This window comes from Drosophila grimshawi, unplaced genomic scaffold (genome assembly GCF_018153295.1).
Source record: "Drosophila grimshawi isolate 15287-2541.00 unplaced genomic scaffold, ASM1815329v1 contig_848, whole genome shotgun sequence".
NCBI classification, from domain to species: Eukaryota; Metazoa; Arthropoda; class Insecta; order Diptera; family Drosophilidae; genus Drosophila; species Drosophila grimshawi.
This window is the reverse complement of record NW_025063692.1, coordinates 10,655,982-10,671,750: the sequence shown is the minus strand read 5'-3', so window position 1 is coordinate 10,671,750 and position 15,769 is coordinate 10,655,982. Positions and strand designations below refer to the sequence as shown.

The following is a 15,769-nucleotide window of genomic DNA, read 5'->3' as shown; positions in this document are numbered from 1 at the left end:
CAATAATAATAACGTGAATAAAGTAAACAACCGCATATTTGTTTTTCAATTAAGAAACAATTAAAAAAGAAGAAATCCTCTGTTTAAAAACCCGTCTCAATTTTGTTTTAATATTGATCAATCAACCCCAAACATCTATGTAAGTATGTGAAAAGAATATATGTCTACATAAGTATATTCTATTACTATTCTTTATATATATTATTTATGAAATATTAAAGTTTGTAAAATTGGCAAAATGTCCGACTAAGTGTGTGAAATATGCTATGTAAGATATCGGAAATATGTTCCGGTTTCAGATAATGACAATTTTGAATGGCTTTTGCTATTCTCCCACTTGTTATAGAGATATTCACTTTGCTTTAAGGACTCAGTCCATGCGACCTTTCCCTGAGCTTTTATATACTTATAAAAGGCATTTCCTATCGTGACAGGAGAGCCCAATGTTTTCCAATATTTGTGTGAATATTTTAACTTTCTTTGCCAGTCAGCCTGAACTCTATTATTCGTTCGGATATATAGCGATTTTACCGATGGGAATGCTTTGTTGTATTCAATCTGATATTACAATATGGACAGAGTATCTAGCAGTCATGAGTTCTTGGCCTCATCGTTTTTACTTGCTACATGTATCTAAATTAGGATCGAGGCCATCAGAACCTTTTGCGGCTTTAAATCATTCTCATTGTCAAAAGTAAATTTGGTTTACAGTTTATTTATTTATTAATTTTAATAGTTAAATTTAAAGTGATGTTTTTGTTTACATTGCATTGGTTTTGTTTTTTGTTTTGTATTTGTTTCTTGTTGTTTTATTTATTTATTTATTTTGTTTGCTTTCTTTTTTTTTGGCCTAAGATGAATTATTTATTGATTTATATATATATATATAATTTAACTTTATGACTATAAGCAAACGTTATTGTAGTGAGTGTGTTTTATGTGGTAATGCTCAAAACATGCATACAAGTAGTTGCATAATTATTATATTTGTATATATCTATATATGTATATATATATGCAAGTGATGAGTTATTTTTAAAAGTATATATTAGTATGTTCCGAAACGTTAAGTACGGTACCCAGAAACTGTTATTTGAATTAAGAGTTTACCGTTAATATTAATTTAACTATTTGTAAAGCTGACAAAATTTGATTTATCAATTTAAAAATGTAAACAAAAAAAGAAACAAAAGAAAAATGGTACACAAAAATTAACGCTTTGTTTTTCTATCTTCTCTATCTTATTATTATACTATGCGAAGACTCCATTTTAATTGTTTGTACATAAGTAAAAACAGAAAAAAAAAATATACATATTTGTATGTTGACTATATACGACTGGATATTTGTCGACTAGAGTTGATTATTTTTTTGTATAGACTAGATCGATACAAATAACTTGAAGGAATGTAACAAATAATCAAATGAAAATAGACTTTTTATTTATTTGGTTTTTTTTTTTTTGCATTGTTTTTGTTTTAGCAACACCTTTCAGGTACTTATAAAATATTTTCGATAATGCGTCGTGGATAATGTACTATATATATGTGTAATCATTTGGGTAACCATATAATAGAATCATATAATAAAATGCATTAATTCAATGAGCGTGTTATCAAGCATTTACATGCGTGATCGACCGATAATATTGTAGTTTTGTTATGGTAATGGAGATCATGTTACAGTATCGGTTCGGTTCGGTTCGATTTCAATTATAATTCCTGCTGCTGTCTGGTGTCTATTGCTCCATTATGATTGTGTCCTCGGCCTTGACATTGCCGGAGTTAATGGCCTCCATTGCCTTGGTAAGCAGGGTAGCATCCTTTAGACTGACCACTTGGACAAGCTGCGGTTCCTGGCCGGGTCCGCCCTGGATCATCATTTGATGCATTCCAGGTGACATTGTAATGGTTTCCAGTTGATCCCCATTTTCCACCTGCCAAACAGAAAATATCGAAATCCACATGAGATATATGTGTATAAATATCAGAGATAAATCACAATATTTAAACAAATTTGATTCTACAAATAACTAGATGATTTCCTGCATCGTATGGAATTGATAATGCGATAAATGATAAAAGCATACTTACTTAGGCATACATAAGAAAATTATGAAAGAAATTAGAAGACCTTTAAGGAAATAGATGAGCTGCTAAAAAAGAAAAGAAATAGTTAACAAATTAAATAGATAAGTTCAAAGAAATAAATCAAAAAATTATAAAATCACAACAACAAAAGATTTATTCCACTTTTTTTTCTTTTTTTTTTTTTGCTTTGCATTGTTTACATATAATTAAAATTTGCACTAAAACAACTGTAATAATAAACATAATCAGTAATAAAGATATTAAACACAATAATAATAATAATAATAATTGTAATAAACATAAAATATTAATATGCGCTTAAATTCCTGGCCACATGATTCCTCCATCCACAATTCATATATCTTTTTTATTCTTTGTTTAATGGTATGTTTTCCTTTTTTTGTTTTTCTTTTTTGTAACTAGCTCAGAAATGGCATGTGGGCGGTTCAATTAGTAGATTTTCTTTATGCTTAGCTAATGCTACATTTTGAATGCAAATTGGCTACGTTGGACGAGTTTAACAATATGACTATGATGTTTTTGGTGTATGTTTTAATCCTTTCTTCTTTTTTTTTTCTTTAATTTAATATATTTTTTGTTTCTTTTGATTGCGTCACACAATTTCTATAACAAAATCAATAGCATTCATATTCCCTGTATGCTAAACCAACTACTTACAACTTAAAGCTTAAACAAATATTTGCATAACATTTTCCATATATTGAACAAAAAAAAAAAATTAAATAAAATAAGAACAATAATAATATAAAATAATTGTTGAACTAAATATGTTAATATTTGGCTTGTGTTTCGATTACAATATGATACAATTCGGAATCATGCACGAACTCAACTATAAAATACAAAAACAAACAAAATAATAAGAAAATTTCTATATGAAAAAAAAAATTCCATTATTATTTGTTTTGTTTTAGGAACTTGACAAATTTGATTTTATATGATTTGTGGTTTTCATTATCTTTTTGGTTTCAGTGTTTCAATTATCAACAAATTTGCTTTGCGTGTTCGTTTTTAGCTCACGTTAAATTCAATGTGTGTGTGTGTATGTGTGAGGGGGCGGGGGAGTTGTTAGTATGGTATTTAATTTAAATATTATTTATAGATTATGCTATGTATGGTATCGATTACTTGGGCAATTCATTGCATTCTCTTTATGCTGTTAATTGTTCACGTTCTTTTTTCTTTCCTTATTTGCTTTTCGCTTTTTTGCTTTGTTTAGTTTTTGGTATTCTTTGTCGGCATTCACAATTGTTTGCGTTTGTTTGTTTGTTTGTATATATGTATGTGTGTCTGTGTGTATATACAGCTATGTATGTAGTTATGTAAGTAAAAATGGCAAGTTTCTGTGCTAATATTCTATGCGTGTGTGTGTGTGTTTGTGTTTGCAGCGCCGCTTTGACTAGATTAGATATTGGCAATTGGTAGCTACCTCAAGGCGGGGAGGGGGGAGGGGGGATGCTGGCAAGTTTGTGCATGGGTGCGAGGGGGAGGGGTATGGTGGCTACAGTAGCTGCTTGAGGAAGCCTATTCCAAATCCTCTAATTTAATGGTTTTTGCGGGCAGCTGCAGCTGCGCACTGCCCAAATTTGTCAGTCTGGCGCTGTTCACACAGCGTATTTCCGCAGCAGCAGCGCTGCTCGGTGCAGCCGCCGTCCTCGCAGCAGCTGCAGCAGCAGCAGTAGCATTTCTAACACCTTTGCTAACATTTTGCTTGCTGTTACTGCTGCTGTTGTTGCTGCTGCTGCTGCTACTGTTATTGCCGTGGTTCAGCTTGCGTCGCTTTTGCCCTGTTATTGAGCGTCACGATGCGTGCGTTTCGTGGCGTCGCTGCGACGACGACGACGACGACGACGACGCCGCCGCTGCTGCGGTTTGCTGGCGCTGTCAAAACAATGGGCAGCGACATTGTAATTGTATTGTTATTGTTATTGATATTATTATTGTTGCTGCTGTTGTTATTGTTGTTAGTTAGCATGTTGTTATTGTTATTGTTGTTGGCAAGATTAAAGCCAGCATTTAAATTGCTGCTATTGCCGCTGCTGCTGGCGCTGCCACCGCATGTCGGACCCGTCGCTGCCCAATACAAGCGAGTGCCTGGCGGCGCTTGCAATGTGAGCGCCGCCGGCTGTTGTCCGGCATTTGGCACTGCAGCACCAGCTCCAGCTGTTGCTGTGACTAAGCCAGCTGCGCTGCGCCGGCCCAGCTTGGCAGCGCAGCCAGTGTTGATCACCGAGATGCCAAGCAGCGAAGTTGGCGCAGCAGCTGAGCCACTACTACTACTATTATTATTATTGTTGTTGGTGTTGTTGTTGTTGTTGTTGCTGTTGTTGGTGGTGCGCGTGGCACTATTGGAAGAGTTGGGGCTATTGCTGTTATCTACCTGCATGGGGGCCAAGCAGACGGTGCCATCGCTGTTCGTCTGCAGCTGCTGTATGTTGGCCATCACCGACTGGTACATGGAGACGGGCACCGATATGACATTGCTCACGGACACCGGATAGCCTGTGTGGGTGGTTTATTAAAGATGTTGACACATTATCGTTATCGATCAAGATTTCACATTCGCCGCATTTACCTTGGCCATCCTCGGTGGTGATAAAGATTTGACCATCCTGCGCCTCGGTTAGATCCACGGTCATGTTCTCATGACCATTCACATCGGTTAAGCTTTGTACCGTTTGTATGGTGGCGCCACCCTCGCCCTGATGCAGCTGCAAAATAAAACGCACAATAAAGTTCAACATTTGTTCATTGATTGTTTGATGTTTGGTTGTTGCAACCGCTGCTTACCGTTGCCACACCCTGCACCTGGGCCGTTGTGCCATCGGGCAGCGTTATGATCGGATTGTTGGGATCCACCTGGATGAGAGAGACGGTACCATCGGCATTCTGCGACAACACCGTTTGTGTCGTGTACTGTTGGATAAAATGTGAAGCGCATTTTAGTTATATATCTTCTGCGTTTCGTTCAGTGTATATGCTGCAGCACAACAGAAAACAACGAGAAGAACAAACAATAAAAATATATATATATATTTTCAAAAAATAAAACCTTTCAAACAAAAGGTTAAACAATAAAAACAAATGCAATGCAAAATAAATGGAAAAAATTGGTTTGTTTTTTTGTTTTTGTTTTTCTTTGTCAATAAAACAGTCGATGTGTGTGTATGTGTGTGTTTGTTGTTGTTGCTGTTAGTGTGTGTGTGTTGAGTTAACGAATGCGGTTTATTTACATGTGAGTGTGCTTAGTTTGGATTTTGTTGTGGGCGCTTGAAATGAAAACCACATTTAAAAGCTGCTGTAAACGAGAAAATAAAACGAGATAAGGTGGAGAAAAAATGATAAACAAATCTTAGGCATGCCGAAGATTAAATACCCTTGCAGAATGGAGTCCAGCTGCTAACAAAAAAAACAAAATTTATCGAAACGGTTAATGGAAGCTATCTGATATAGTTGTGCGATATGGATAATTTGTTGAAGAAATGTAAGAAGCAAAGCAAGATATATATATATATATATATACCGACTCCAAACATATGCTTAGTTAATACAAAAAAGGACGAAGATTTTCCAAGTTTCAACAAGATAACTTTTAAAGCGGGCAGACAGACGGACATCACTATATATATATATAGTCTCCTTCAATGTGTTACAAGCTTTACGACAAAATTAAAAATCCCTCTGCCAGGGCATAAAAACAAATAGTATATAAGAAAAACAAATACATCAAAAATTAAAGTAAAAATTATTAATTCATATAATAAATATAAATAAAATGCAGATGAAATATCATAATAAATAACAATATCAATCGAAAGAGTAACAAATTCAAATTCAAATTAATAGGAAAGAAATACATAAGCGCAATCAGCAGGATTTGAATATTATGCACCACATCAATCAAATTCTAAAGGTGTTTTTTATATTTAAACTGAATTAAACTTGATGATTTGATAAACATTATGTTTCATGAATAAATTAAACTTGAGTGTTAATTAGATAAATCAATTTTAGGACATAAATCCATTCATTAAGCAGATCGAATTGTTTTCGAACCATGGCAAGTGAAACATTTAATTTTAAGGAAAATCATATCGTTTTAAGACAACAGAAAAACAAAACAAAACAAAACAAAAAACACTCATCCAATGAGGAGATCGAAGTGTGCATAATATTCAGAGGAGCAGAGTAGGAAGAGTGAAGAGTTTCACTAGTTTAGTTACAAGTTCAGACAGATTAGTACGAACATCAACGTCGCTCAGCGTTATGGGCTCGATGCAAACTTGGGCATTGGCAATCTGTTGGGCGGTGACGGTTTGTGCAGCATTTGATTGCTGTGCCGCTTGTTGAGCGGCCGCCGCCGCTGCTGCTGATGATGCACTTACAGCTGCCGCTGTTGTTGGCACTGCGGTTGCCGTTGCCGTGCCGCTCGCCGTTGTCAGCTGTATGGTCTGCGGCTGTGCTTGGCCTATCGCTTGAATGTGCACCGTATTATTGCCACTTGTTGTATGATGATGATGATGATGATGCTGCTGTTGCTGCTGATGTTGGTGGTGTTGCTGCTGCTGCTGTTGTTGCTGCTGCTGCTGCTGTTGTTGTTGGTGGTGGTGATGGTGCTGCTGCTGCTGCTGCTGTTGATGCTGCTGCTGCTGCTGGTGTTGTTGTTGTGGCGCCGGTGCCTGGCATATCTCAATCTTAGTGGATGCTGGCAGCGTGGCCGTTGTTGTCACATGCTGATTGTTTGTGCTCTGGATAATCGTTGGCGCCGGCGTATTCGATTGAGCCGTGTGCGTTGTGATCACCGTGCCGGCACTGTTAATCTTCACCACGTTCACCTGCTGTGGCTGTGGCAGTTCCAATTGTTTGCAGTTGGTTGGTTGTTGATTGTGTTAATTAATGTATTGTTTTTTATTTATTTTTTTTTTATTAGTAAAAGTTGAGCATGAAATGGGAATGTGACAGGATGGATGGATGGATGGGCGGTGTGTGAGACCAGTTCAAATACAAAGTCGATAGTCTAACGGAGGAGTTTGTTTGCGTCAATGCTGCTGGGGATTGGTGTGTACTTACTTGGCTGGTGGTTGTGGTTACTGCCGGTGCGACTGTTTGCACCGTTTGTATGGTGGGCGTATTCGATAGCTGCTCCATGTCCTCGTCCTCGTCGCCCGACTGTGAGATCAGCGCATTCACCTTGTCCTCATCGTCAGCGAATGTGGGCAACAGATCCTCGCGTCCATGATATTTGTAGCAATTGATCACGATCTTGCGCAGCGCATGCGTCCAGCTGATCTGTTTGGTTGTGTTTTTAGTTGGTTGATGGTTGTTGGGAAGGAAGAAGAAAGGGTGGCGATTAATAAGACACGATTCGATGCTTTAGGGCGGCTGTTGAACACCCACCCCACCCACCTTCTGCTTGTCATCCTCGGAGCGGGCATCCATGCGCACATTTGCCCACGGCAACTCTTTGGGCCACCACGGCGGACGTGTCGACTCCCTGCCCCAGCCGGGCTTGCCCCGACCCGTCGAATACTTCAGCATGAGCGGTATGAAGGCGCGCAGCTGGGCCTGTGTCATCTTCTCGACGGGCGTCGGTATGCCATCGATGACCAGGCCGGGCAGCTCGAACAGCGATGGATCCTCCTGGGGCGGCGGCGGCGCCTGTTGCGCCAGCGCATTGTCCAGCTCATCCATCACAATGTTCTTCAGATTGCGCAGCACATCCTCCAGCGGCTTAGCGCCAAACACCTTATAGCTGGTATTCGGTTTGCCCGGCGTCGCCACCAGCACCACAGCCTGTTTGCCAACACGGCCGGTGAACTCGTAGATGATGCCACGCAATTTGCGCAGCAAACGATTCTGTTGACGTTTGCGGACCGATGGATTCGTTTCGAAGCAATGCGGACGCTTGCGTTTCTTTGAGCTGGCAATGGCAGCTGCGGCTGCCACGCCCACTGGCCCAGCGGCAGCCAGCTGATGGGCAACATCATCGTTAACAATGGTGGCAAGATCACCATCGTACAGACTGCCCTCGCTACTAATCAAATCATCGTCCTCGTCATCGGTGCCCAGACTCTGCATATCATCGTCGAGCATCTCGATCTTGTAGGTGGTGCCATTGCTCTGACCACCCGACGATTGCGCCTGCGAGCCACTGCTGGTCGTTGTTATTGTCGTTACATTGATGCCGCCGCCACCGCTGCCGGAGCTGTTGCTGCCGCCGCCAGCGCTAATCGTTGCATTGGTGAGGACAACATTGCCACCGCTTCTTTGGCTGCCAGCCGCCGCCATAACCACCCGATAGCTTGTGGTGGCCAGCTTGGTGCCTGCCTGCTGCTGCTGTTACTATTAGTCGGTCGGGTTCGGTTTATTAACGGGCTGTTGCAGTTGCTGTTGCTGCTCCTCTTGTCCAACTCGGACTCACACTGTGGCCCCGGCTCCTACGCTGCCTGGTGACTTCAATCTCATGCGCAATGTGAGAGATCTGCGGGTGAGAGGAGAGCGAGAGTTAGTCTAAAACTGTGATAGATGTTTTTGGATTGATTGAGAAGAGCATTTGATACAGATGATGCCACGAAACACCCCTTAGCTGCTGCAATACTGGAAAGTCTTTCATCCAACCACTTTTACTAGCTACATATCCAACTAATTGCCATAACTATGGACTAAGAAATAAACTATATAGGGCTTATACGGCTACATATAAACAATGTTGATCAGCATATATTTGTATGGAACAATGGAACCCAAATCACTTTTTGCTGTTTTTAGATATATAATATAAAATTTGTTTAAATTTAGAAAAGCTTCTTTTCTATTTTTCAGAAATATATTTCTTAATGTTTCTAAAAGGAAAACAAATACTTTCTGAAACTAAGAATATAATAATAATCGTTTGAAGCTCATTTGGAAGTCGCTCAAATCGCAAACGAATGATTCCCACTGAGAATTCCCATAAAACTGTGGGTTCTTTCAAATTAAATTATTTGTTGGAATAAAGTATCTAAAATGTTGGCACTAAACTATCTAAATGTTTCCCCCTTTTTTTTTGGGAATATACTTTTTGATTAAGAAGTTGTGTTGCGCTTAGCAATTTGCTAGAATTTGAAACTTGTAATCAATATTTGTCAAAGGGCGATTTTGTTTTTCCGAGTGTACTCAAGAATAAATGCTAAGAATTTGATTTTAGTTTTAGTGTGTGCGATGGAAGGCCGCAATGGAATTCGTTTTGCTGCATTCATTCCTAAGATATGCAAATTGATGACCCCGTTTCTAACCTAATGACGAGTGCTGTGCAAGTATACATGACGACAGCGACGACAAAAAACAAAAACAAAAACAGAACTAAAAAAAAAAATAGAGAAATAACCATTTACTGATAAGCAATGAATGAATCAGGTCAAAAGCGCGCATGCGCAACATTGTAAGCCAAACAACAACAAAAACAGGAACAAGAACAAGAACACAATGATCTATATATATATATATACACTCTATAAATGTATGTACATAGTCAGACATATACATGTGTGCATGTATAATGAATTAGTACAAACTGTCATAGTTTCTGTGCGTGTGTGTGTGCTGTGGCACAGTAACTAATTTGAACAGCGCTCAACTGATTAGCGACGCCAACATCATTGTGTACTATATATTTACTATATAAGTACGAGTAATCTGTCAATGATCTGGGCAATATATACGAAACGAAACATGGAACATGTGTATTTCTATATTTGATTATCAATCAAAAACGGAACAAAATTAACTACACTTATCGACTGGAGGACTGGAGAGTTTATCGGCCGACATTGAAATATTATAGTCCAGAGTTTAAAATATGTATATGCTTATTTTAAATTTGATTTGTTTAATATATGCTTCCTGTTTCACGACTAGCTGTCAACTGAATATTCCACTTTTTTTTCCACCAGAAATGGTGCCATGGATTTTGACGCCTATTTCGATACCTTGGAACTTAATCGCTTGTTACCGATGGCAGCTATATGATAAAGTGCTCCGATCTGCTTACTGATTTGAGTAACAAAAAAAAAAAATATATATATATATAGGGATAATTCAACATATTCAGAAAGTATATTTCTAAAACGAATTATTGTGTTTCACTAAAGGGTTTTTCTTCTCTTAAATCTAGGGAACAATTTTATAAAATTTAAAAAAAATTATGCATAATTTTCAGGGTGATTTTAAATGTGTGTAGACAAAAAACTTTCATAATTTCAAGTTCATTTTCATTTTTTTCGTATAGTTAGAAAATAACTTTTAAAAGCAAAGAAAATTATATAGTTTTTAGTTCGACTTTCTAAAATTTCGGTATATTTTTGTTTATTTTTGAGTGAACTCAAAGGTGTATAGAAAAAATGGAAAATTATTGCAAATTCTTTTATTTTTCAAGTTTCATATATTATATTAAAATGAAAGATCGGCAAGCTAATATAAAAATTTTGTCTGGGGATCGACAGATTTGAGAGAAATAATAATAGAATGCACTGAAAAACTGTGATAAGGAATCAATTTATGTAAGTTGCCACAATGCGCATACTCAGCATGGTTCTATTCCAATTCCCAACTGGTTTCTCATACACACTTCGTTATACAGTTAAATGCAACCCATTCCAATTCCAATTCCAATTGCAATTCTCCCTTCCCCTTTCGACCAACATTAATTCAATATTTTCGGCGACCGCTGCACGTGCGCATTGAATATTGCTTATACTTTTGACACAGTTTGCACTTTTTTGCAAATAATAATAATTTACATATATATTATATATATATATATATAATATATCAAATACTTAATGCTTGCCTTTTGCTGATTTTCGTTTTTAACACACTTCACAATATAGAAGAAAAAATTCGATTAAAAAAATAGGAACACCGTTTTTATTTTCTTAACTTTTTCGGGTTTTTGTTTTGTTTTTTAATTGTTGCTGATTTGTGTTTGTAACAGATTGTCATATAATTGAAAGCGAAATTGAAATTGAAATCGAAACCGATTTGGGGAAGAAATGGTAAACGCACCGCACAACGTGTTAAAAGAATATGATTGCAGTTCAAGTTTATTGTTGTTGTTTGCAGTTGGACTGGTGCTGCTGCTGCTGCGCCGCTGCTGCTGCCGCGGTTGTTGCTGCTGTCAATGTTGCCGTTACTCGTGCTCTGCGTTGTCTTTTCCGCCTGTCCGGCTGAAGTTCTATTTGCGATTGCTCAGTTAACGGCGACGACAACGACGACGACACACTGACAATAATAACAACAATACAATGTATGTAAAAGCAGAAACAGCAAAAAGAAGAGCAAAGCAAATGCGATACGAGCGACGAGCGATGAGCGATTCGAGCTATGAGCGATGAGCGATTCGAGCTATGAGCAATGAGCGACCACACTGCGCCAAACCACCCCACGGATTGACGACGCCGCCGTGTGCATGCATTTTCATTTTCATTTTCGGTGACGGTGACGGCGGCAGCGTCGACGCAAACGGCGGCGTCGACGCAGTTAAAAATCAATACTGCGCCCATGCGTCGACGTTGTCGCTTTGCGCGACGCGTGTGAGTCGACAGCCAGCACAGCACAGCACAGTCAGGGAGAGAGAGAGCAAGTGCGACTGAGATGGTCATACTGTTGCTGCTGTGAGCGCTGCTTCCAAATGCAAGTCTGTGTCTGTGTGTGTGTGTGTATGTGTTACGTTCTGCTCAGTTCTGTTGTGTTGTGTTTTGCCGTTGTGTATTATTATTCTTCTCCTTATTTTTGTTGTTGGGCTGCGCATTGAAAAGCTTTGCAGAGCAAGCTGTCACTTGCATGCGTGCCAAGCCACCCACACTTGCTCTCAATTAAACAGAGACAGCTATATGTGTGCACGTCTATGTGTGTGTGTGCTTTGAGAAGTTAGCAAAAAGGGCTGCGCAGCTACCCCCAAAAGCGAATCAGAAACATCCCCCAAGCACTGTCAGCAGCAGCAGCAGCTAAATCAGCAACAACAACGAAAACAACAATATTAATTCTAGTGCACGCAAACGCATTGCGCCTGGGCAATATTGTGCATATTGTAGCGGTACCTTTCCTTTGCCATATGGTTACGCATGCACTGCTCGCACCACCCACCACCACCACCGCCATCATCACCATCAGCAACAGCACCATCAGCGCCAGCAGAACCACCACCACCAACCTTAGAAGCACCCCTACCAGGGGGTTGTTGATGTTGTAAGCTCGTTTCACTTGCGCGTGGCCAGGCAGCAGGCAGCAGACAGTTTGCCACACGCTTCTTTAACACTGCTGGGCATTGAAAGTGTGCCACACAGAAAAATAGTCCACAGATTGCTCAATCAACAACAAAATAATAACAGCTTTGATGATAAATTCACTAAGAAAAAAGAACATACTTATGCAAAAAGAAAATTTAATTCAATTTATTTAAAGTTTCTCGTGTTTATGCTATGCGTAGATAGTTTAATAGAATGTTCTCAATTATTATAGCTGCACATATTTTTATAGCCGCCACTGTATGTTCGTTTGATTTTACTGTTGTTGGTTGGTGCGTGCGCAATGTTCACATGGCTTTACATTATTCTTCGCTTTTTTTTTTACCGATTTGTAAGCATGTACATAAACACCCACACATATATACATACGTAGGTGGGCGCGTGTGCGCAAAGTTTGGTTAGGTGCGCTGATAAGCATGCTACAACGTTTGAAAAACGTTAAAAATACACGCACACGAATATGTATGCGTGTGTGTATGTATATGTGACTAGTAGTGCGTGAAGGCAACCGGATTATGCGCCAGCGCCAAGATATCAATACGTGTGGCAAACACACATAATTAGAAATATTTATTTGTTGTGTGTAATATTTTCTTCTTTCTTATAATTGGAAGCAGAAAACCAACGCGCAAAGAAAAAAAAAACAACACAACCGTTACTAGAAGGGTCACACCTGGCGCCTGCGCTATGGTCACACTTTTGGTATTTTCGAATGAATCGCCACTCGCCCAATATAAATATATACATATCGAAATACATGCATGAAGTGTATGAGAAATAGACTGAATTTTATTTTCATTATTTATACACAAAAAAAGCATTTGTTTCTGTTGCTGATTTCCAGTGAGTTGCGCTGCTTTTTTGCTTGAGTGTGTACGTGTGTAAGTGCATGCGCTCGCCGCCTATTATTCTAAATACGTACATAAGTATTCATATGTATGCGTGAGTGTCTGTGTGAGTGTATGCATATCTCCCACTGCGTCAGCGCGCTCATCGCCAACAAAAATGATTACATACATAGACACATTTACACAGACACATACACATACATATACATTTACATACATACATGCTTATGTGCGCTACACATTATAAATAATCGATAGCTATTGTTTTTCATGTGCTCTCACAAGCGAGTTTCTGCCGCTCGCTCTCTCTTTTCCGCTCTCTCCCTCGTAGTTTACACACACAGACACATATATGTACTTGACGCAACGTCTACAATAGGCGATAAAGTAGATGACAAAAATGAAAAATGACAACAAAAAAACAAAGTAAAGAACGAACGGAAAAAAAGCTACGCATGCGGCGGTCGTGGCAGTGGCAGTGGCAACGGCGACGGCGCAAACACTAACACCTACAAAAAACCCAACAAGCAATGAGAATATGAAATGGCCAACGCATGCCCTGTTTAATTTTTTTTCTTCTTGCTTGTTGTTGTAGAACAGAGAACGTAAATACAAAAAAAAAAACCGCATAATAATAGAAACACACACATCAACGCACTTCCAATTGGAACTGTACTTGCTCTGACTTGTTCTGCTAAGAATATACCGCACCACCTTCCTCCACACCCCTATCAGACAAATAAACAAATTTGTACACAGCTGAAAACAGTGGTGTCCCGTTCAGAGTGTACGGCATGGATTTCTCTGCTCTGTTCTCACGGCTGCTGTGTGTATCTGCTGCCCTTAATTCAAGGGTGGGCTGTGCTCAGCAACCCCCATGCATACGCACTCACACACACACATACATATACATATATGTGCACTTGCAGGCCCAGCACAGGAAAAATTCGAATTGGAATTCGTTCTTGGAATTGGAATAGAAAAGAGAAGAAAAAAAAACAAACAGAAATAAGAGCAGCAGATGAAAACAGAAAAAAGATTGGCAGACATTACGCATACGCCATGTTTTTGCTTACCCTTTACCTCACCCTCCCACTTTTAATGTGCATTTTCACGAATTTATATAAAAACGTACCAGAAATAGACAAAAAGAAAAAAACGTTGCGCAGGGAACGGCGCATGTTTGAATTGCGGACACTCGCAGTAGATGATGTTCATGTTGATGTTGATGGCTAAAGCGCCGCTGCCAATGGTACCCAAAGGCAACAACAACAGCAGCCACATACTAACACATATGTCTGTCTGTCTGTATATATTTGTGTACATATGTATATACAAATGTGTGTATGCATACATACGCTAGTACCGTTAGGCAACGCAAAGGCTCTAACGGATTATCTAACAAGAATGTATGCACATACACACACACACACACACACATGCATGCATTTATATATAGACGCCATTTTGGTCCCAGTAAAAATTTAATTTTGTGGATATGAATAAAAAAATGTAGAAATTAACTTGAAGCGCATGCAAAATTATTGTGGCATTTTGCATCAATTGGATTTTGCGTGAACAACTTTTTGCTTACTGCGGCTGTCTGTTTTCAACAACTTTTCTTGATGCCCTGCGCGTGCACACACACACATACACATATACATGCAAACACATACAATTACAGTGTTGCGTGTATGTATGCATTTGGCTGGCGCGGAGCAGGCCCAGTGCAAAATTGCAATGGAAAATCGAAAATTCTTCACGTCTGCGTCGCGCACACACATACAAACAAATATTGGAAATGTGCAAAGCTGATACGCACCTGCGTGTAAATGTGCAAATGGTGTAAATGTTCTTAATTCGCTGCTGTTCCGCAACATCAAACGCTGAGTTTTTCTATTGATAACGCACACATTTACATACGTACATATGTATTATATTTCTAAACACACACACACTCACTGCCACTCACATACATTCAGAGATTGGCAACTGACAACAAAATAATACACACACGCGCGTTGGGAGTCGCGTTGTCGACGCCGCCGCCAACGTTGTTGCTGATTTTGCTTATGGGCAGCTGCCGCTGCGTCGTCCAGTTTTATTATCACAGCCGCATTTTACATTTGCGCACTACTGTTGCTTCGTTTTTTCGTATTCTTTTGATTTTTTTTTGCTATTAGTTTTTTTTTTGTTAGTTCTAGCTGTAGGAGCCAGTGCTGCACAACTATCGATGCCATACTGCCGCAATTATCGATGATTCTGTTATAAAATGTCAGATAGTTCTGAGCATTGCGGAGCAATTATGTTAAATGTGGAGTAATTCTGTTGAAACAAGGAGCATTTCTCTGTTACATAACAGCGTTAGAACTAACAATGCGCTTGGCGCGCAATTACAAAAGTTTCGCTTCACAAAAGTAAAAAAAAAAAAAGAAAAAAAAAACGCTTTCCATGATTTCCTTATGCACTCCAGATATCCATCCAGTGATTTGTACACTTATTTTATTTTTCCTCAGTTGATTTACAA

General features: G+C 39.1%; 1 protein-coding gene across 6 annotated transcripts; it reads right to left on the bottom strand.

The window, feature by feature from the left end:
• Positions 1-1,451: 1,451 nt before the first annotated feature.
• On the bottom strand, positions 1,452-15,430 carry LOC6566172 (DNA-binding protein Ewg). 6 transcript variants are annotated; one of them, XM_032738736.1, is made up of 8 exons: positions 15,065-15,430; positions 7,509-8,592; positions 7,182-7,400; positions 6,359-6,955; positions 4,902-5,027; positions 4,687-4,822; positions 4,492-4,613; positions 1,452-1,936 (listed from the first exon to the last, which is right to left on the bottom strand). In XM_032738736.1, the coding sequence occupies exons 2-8, from the start codon at positions 8,397-8,399 to the stop codon at positions 1,739-1,741; spliced, it is 2,289 nt and encodes a 762-aa protein (XP_032594627.1). In that variant the 5' UTR covers positions 8,400-8,592; positions 15,065-15,430; the 3' UTR covers positions 1,452-1,738. The 6 variants fall into 6 exon arrangements, with proteins under 6 accessions (XP_032594627.1, XP_032594632.1, XP_032594629.1 ...); XM_032738741.2 differs by lacking the exon at positions 15,065-15,430 and having other exon boundaries at positions 1,517-1,936; positions 6,359-6,649; positions 6,785-6,955; positions 7,518-8,442; XM_032738738.2 differs by lacking the exon at positions 6,359-6,955 and having other exon boundaries at positions 1,517-1,936; positions 7,518-8,592; positions 15,065-15,426.
• Positions 15,431-15,769: the final 339 nt, after the last annotated feature.

Bases quoted from the DNA above. Each gene is read 5' to 3' on its own strand.
- LOC6566172 (XM_032738736.1), bottom strand. From the start codon at position 8,399: ATGGCGGCGGCTGGCAGCCAAAGAAGCGGTGGCAATGTTGTCCTCACC. The intron at 7,401-7,508 runs GTGGGTGTTCAA...ACAACCAAACAG, and splicing joins ACAAGCAGAAGGTGGGTGGG to ATCAGCTGGACGCATGCGCT. The intron at 6,956-7,181 runs GTAAGTACACAC...GAACTGCCACAG, and splicing joins TAACCACAACCACCAGCCAA to CCACAGCAGGTGAACGTGGT.